The 4,725-nt window shown below is 37.8% G+C and overlaps 1 protein-coding gene across 2 annotated transcripts in view; it reads right to left on the reverse strand.

The window, feature by feature from the left end:
• Positions 1-2,996: 2,996 nt before the first annotated feature.
• The window catches only part of LOC105460225 (cingulin-like), a 7,397-nt gene continuing 5,668 nt past the window's right edge, over positions 2,997-4,725 (reverse strand). For both annotated transcript variants that reach the window (XM_011706661.1, XM_011706660.1), the window contains exon 9: positions 2,997-3,528. In XM_011706661.1, the coding sequence (XP_011704963.1) occupies positions 3,294-3,528 (235 nt within the window). In that variant the 3' untranslated portion in view covers positions 2,997-3,293. The remainder of the gene's footprint in view (positions 3,529-4,725) is intronic.

Genomic DNA, 4,725 nt, shown 5'->3' on the forward strand with positions numbered 1-4,725 from the left:
TGATTTTACCGGGGCGCAGGTCACCCGCGATTTTCAAGCTGCGACTGGCCGCGCGGCGGGACGCGCTGACGTCTTTATGCCGGCGTCTTCGTGCCGGCGATCTTTCTTCCTCTCCGCCGCCACCGAGAAATGTCTCGACAGCCCTCCTCTATCTTGAGAAAGCTGGTGGGAACGATCTTCCTCTATTCTGTTTTCCCCTGCTCCTCACGCTTTTCTATTCTATTTTTCCGGATGCAGCTTAATGGACAAAGGATTCCCAGTAGCCAAAGTATAAGATAGAAGCTCTGAAAGATTATGGCATATGGATTTTTTTTTCTATGCAACGATGGATTATTTGAATCTGTAATCTCTTATACTTTACTAACGCGTGATATTTTTGGTTTATATGCAGAAAACGATTATCTTATTTGTTATACCCAAAGATGCGTTTAAATTCTGAATTCATATACCTATATATGTTTACAGATTTTGCAAACAGATATTTTTATTGATATTATCGAATAATGGATTCAATTTGAGAATTATAATGGTGGCAAGTTGATGACGAAAGGCTACTCCATAATTTAATTAATTAATTAAATTAATTTCAAGATTAACAAACAACAAACTATACACGCGTATGAAATAGTTATACATTTTTTATGGAAACGTAATTTATACACACGATATTTATACTCTGTCTCGGTCACATTCAGACTATTTTTTATTTGATTATTAATTAAATTAATGATCATAAGATTATTAATAATCACTTGGACTTTTAATAATTATTAATAATCATTGTGCATTTTTTTTAATAAGAGAAACAGCTTTATCAATTAACGCAATAATTAATTCGCCAGCCATATCAAATAATTGGCTTTTTAATAATATCTCTCTTTCACATTTAATATTATAATATTTTCCGAATACAAAAAATCGCTATATGTAAAGCATCGGTTCGGTTGTATTAAAAAAAATCGAAAGAAGATTAATTTACACACGATTATTTTTACACAGAATGAGTTTAATTGGATCATATAACTTCTTATATGTTTTTATACTTACGTAATTCTTGTTTGTACGGATCATTATCTTTCGAGCTCAAATATTAATATGCGCTTGAGTTCTAAATTCGTGCCTTTAACAAAGTTTTCCACTACTTTGGCTGGTATTGCCGAACAATATAAAAGGACGCTGTAACGATTTATTAAAAATTAACATCAGCATCGATCGTAGCGAACCGACGGTGATGAATGAACGCCATTCCGTATAATTTATCAAAGAAAATTAAGAGACAAACATGCTTATAGATGAATAATATTTACACGATTTTTGCGAGAGAAACGTGCAGGCTTCGTGTCGATTAAGGCGATAATTATAATCCGCCAACCTCGGTGACGTTCGAGTGATCGGATTTTTCATAAATCCAAAGCGCTGTTTACGTATCGCAGCTCGTCGGTTAAGCGGATTCGTGTTGATCGTTAAGACTTTATCTGCAGGCGACGCTCTCCAGACGCAGAGATTAAAAGACGGACGGCTCATTCGGTTGTCCGCGTCAATGTTGCCGGCGAGGCTGTCGACGAGTTCCTGCAATCCGCAGAATTTCGATTAAATTCCACGAGTTTAATTTTAAGCGCGTCACTCCCGGCTGCTCGAATGTCAATAAGGCGATCGAGTCCCTCCGTAGGAAGCGTACTGTGTGGGCAGAAGAGGCTGGAGATCCACGAACTTTTCTATGCTTGAAAAAGAGAGGAATAATCGTGAAGGATACGGTAAATTTTTCTTCGAGAAAAATCACGCGATTACGAAAGGTAGGAGATGAGACGCGCCGGAAGGACGAGATATTTGTTTTCGTTTCGTCTTTCTCAAATCTCAGGTAACTCGAGGTTATCAAATACATCACGGACCGACGAATGTCGACTTGATAATTCATTCAGTTCCTGTGACACAGATGGCGCCACTGTTTTCGCGCAACCGATAAAGACGAAATAATTTAAAAAAATTTTAAACAGAGAAGAAATTTTTATATTTTTCTTTTTTAACTTGATCCCTCTTTCGTGTCTTCGCCTCTTTATTCAAATATATTTGCATGTGTTTATCGACAATTTACTTTTAAGAGAACAATTGTAGAGAGCGAGAGAGGATTAATTCGGTACGGGGCTGAAAGAGCGAATCAATTTATCACAAAGTTTGCACTTGGCAATTAATCAAAATGTGGCAGATGCACGATTGATTGTACATTTTCAAATATCGGAGGGTTCAGCGATGCAAAAAAGTTGGTTCATTCGTCATGATTTATTCGCCGCTGTTCGATACACGCGCGGTTTAGCTTGTTATAAAGTCCTTTATAATTACCACGAGTTTTCATCGAGTATTTTCGATTTTTATATTTTGTCAATTCCGATCGGTGGCGACGTTCCTTAGTTTTATCATAGAAACGCGATATGTCGGCGTGCGTTTTTAGAAAAATATTTATTCTCAAATATATCTCACCCGTATTTCAATTTAAGTTTCCTGATCATGTCTCATCAATATATAATCTTCGCGAATTTCTCGCAAAACGCTTTATAAATATTTTTCAGCATTTGATATCGATAAAGATATCCTACTGCGTGTCATGCGTGTAAATGAAATAATTATAAGATTTATATTAACTTAGTGATTATTGAATACGAGATAATTCGTATAGATCTATTGAATTTATACATATATATATATATATATATATATATAAATAATTATAAGATTTATATTAACTTAGTGATTATTGAATACGAGATAATTCGTATAGATCTATTGAATCTATACATATATATATAGGTATATAAATAGTTTCATATTATCTCTTTCATAATTTTTAATATTAAATTGGTTAGCATTAAATTAAATTTTTGTAAGAGGAATATATATATATATTTCTCTTACAAAAATTCAATTTAATACTGACCAATTTAGTATTAAAAATTACTTATTTTGAATATTAAAAGCACTGTATAATAAATTATAATAATAAGTATTTAATAATTATTTTTTAATATCAATTAATTTCTAGAAGAATTGTACAGTGACAATTATAACGTGTTAAGATCAAAAGTATCAAAGTTGTATCGTTTATGTTTCTTGATAAGGATTGAATAAGATTGATACTGTTATCTAAAGAAATTTAAATGGAATGTATATATGTTTACATTAGCCAGTTTTAATGAGAGTACATGATAGAGTATTCAATTTAAAAATCGTGGAAAGTGCATCAGTAAGTCTATATATGTAAAAACGGACAACACACAAGGCGCTGATTTACGAAATCACGATTAGAAATTTAATTTGCGACGATCGTCCGAGGAACCTGCCTGATCCTGCCCGTTCCTATTTTCGCGAGGGCTGCCCGAGTTCGAACGCGGGTATTTATCCGAAGTGCACTTGGACTTTGTCTTCGATTTACTCTTCGAGTTTCGTACACGCCGCGCGATCTCCTCGATGTACCTTTGATCTCTCTCGCTAATGCCGCCGAAACTTACACCGTCGCTCGCATGTTCCTCGAGCTCCCTGAAATAGTGATGATGAGCTCCCTGAATATAATTAAGTCGCGCATGTAAATTCGATTTCGGCAAAAAGTCTGATTCGATCATGCAGAAATCGTAAAAAGAGACTATTAATTAATATATTTGATTAGAAATCTCAGAGGAGAGAAAGAGAGAGATTTTTAAGTCGAATTCGTCAAGTAAAAATCAAGCTTACATATACAAAATAGAATCTAATAAAATCACGCTCTTTATATGCCGTAAATAGTCTAAAGAGTTATCTTGTAAGATAGCCATGAAGGCAAAAGATTCACCGCTGCCCTCGATCTTGAAATAGTCTGAGAAAGCAAACATTTACTTGCGCAAATTATTTTTAAATTTTCTCACGGCGACATTTCAGGCGCGTGAAGGCGCGCGCGATCACGTGACCGCCTGATCGTTCGACGCGCAGAGGCCGCCGGCAACTTCACGCAGGTCGCCGCGGCGCGCTCGAAGCGCGCGGAATCGCCGGTCGTTTCGCGAGATCGAAATGAACGATTTGCCGAATATTCCGAGTCACTGGCGTCGTTCGACGAGCGTCGCGAATGGCCCCGGAGGCGCCGAGGACGCGAGGAGCACGGAGTGCGCGACCGACGGGCCGTCGGCAACGACTTAAACGGAGGTAAAAGTCATCCGACGATCACCGCAACGAGAGCACCGCGCGTTCGCCATATTCGCGAGCGTCGCGTCGCGTCGCGCTTCGGTCCTTCGCGGCGAATCTTTTACGAGCGCGACTCGCCGCGCGCACGATCGCGCTTTTTACTTCTCCCGACACCGATGAGAGATAAGTGTTTTACAGTTTTTTCACTGCCAAGCACACCGCGCGCATAATAAGCGCGTCTCCCGTCGCGGCAAGCAGTTTCTAGAGGGCAGGGACGGAGACTTCCTTGTGGAGGATGTGGAGCTTTCCACACCCAGAGATTCCGTACGGTCGTGACACGTCAGGGTGCGGAATTTCGCACCCTGAATTCGGAGTATTTAAAAAAAATTTGTTTTTAAATAATTATATTTAAATGGGCTAGTTCTTGCGTGATATTGAGATAAAATTAAAAGAAAAAAATATGAAAAGAAATTAAATATAGAAGTAGAAATATATTTCGACATATAACAGAAGAGATAAAATATTTGTGTTATTACTCCCCCCCCTCCCCCTGCCCCGCTTAGATGAGGTACTCCACACCCA

This window comes from Wasmannia auropunctata, unplaced genomic scaffold, assembly GCF_000956235.1.
Source record: "Wasmannia auropunctata unplaced genomic scaffold, wasmannia.A_1.0 LD326009.1, whole genome shotgun sequence".
Lineage (NCBI taxonomy): Eukaryota > Metazoa > Arthropoda > Insecta > Hymenoptera > Formicidae > Wasmannia > Wasmannia auropunctata.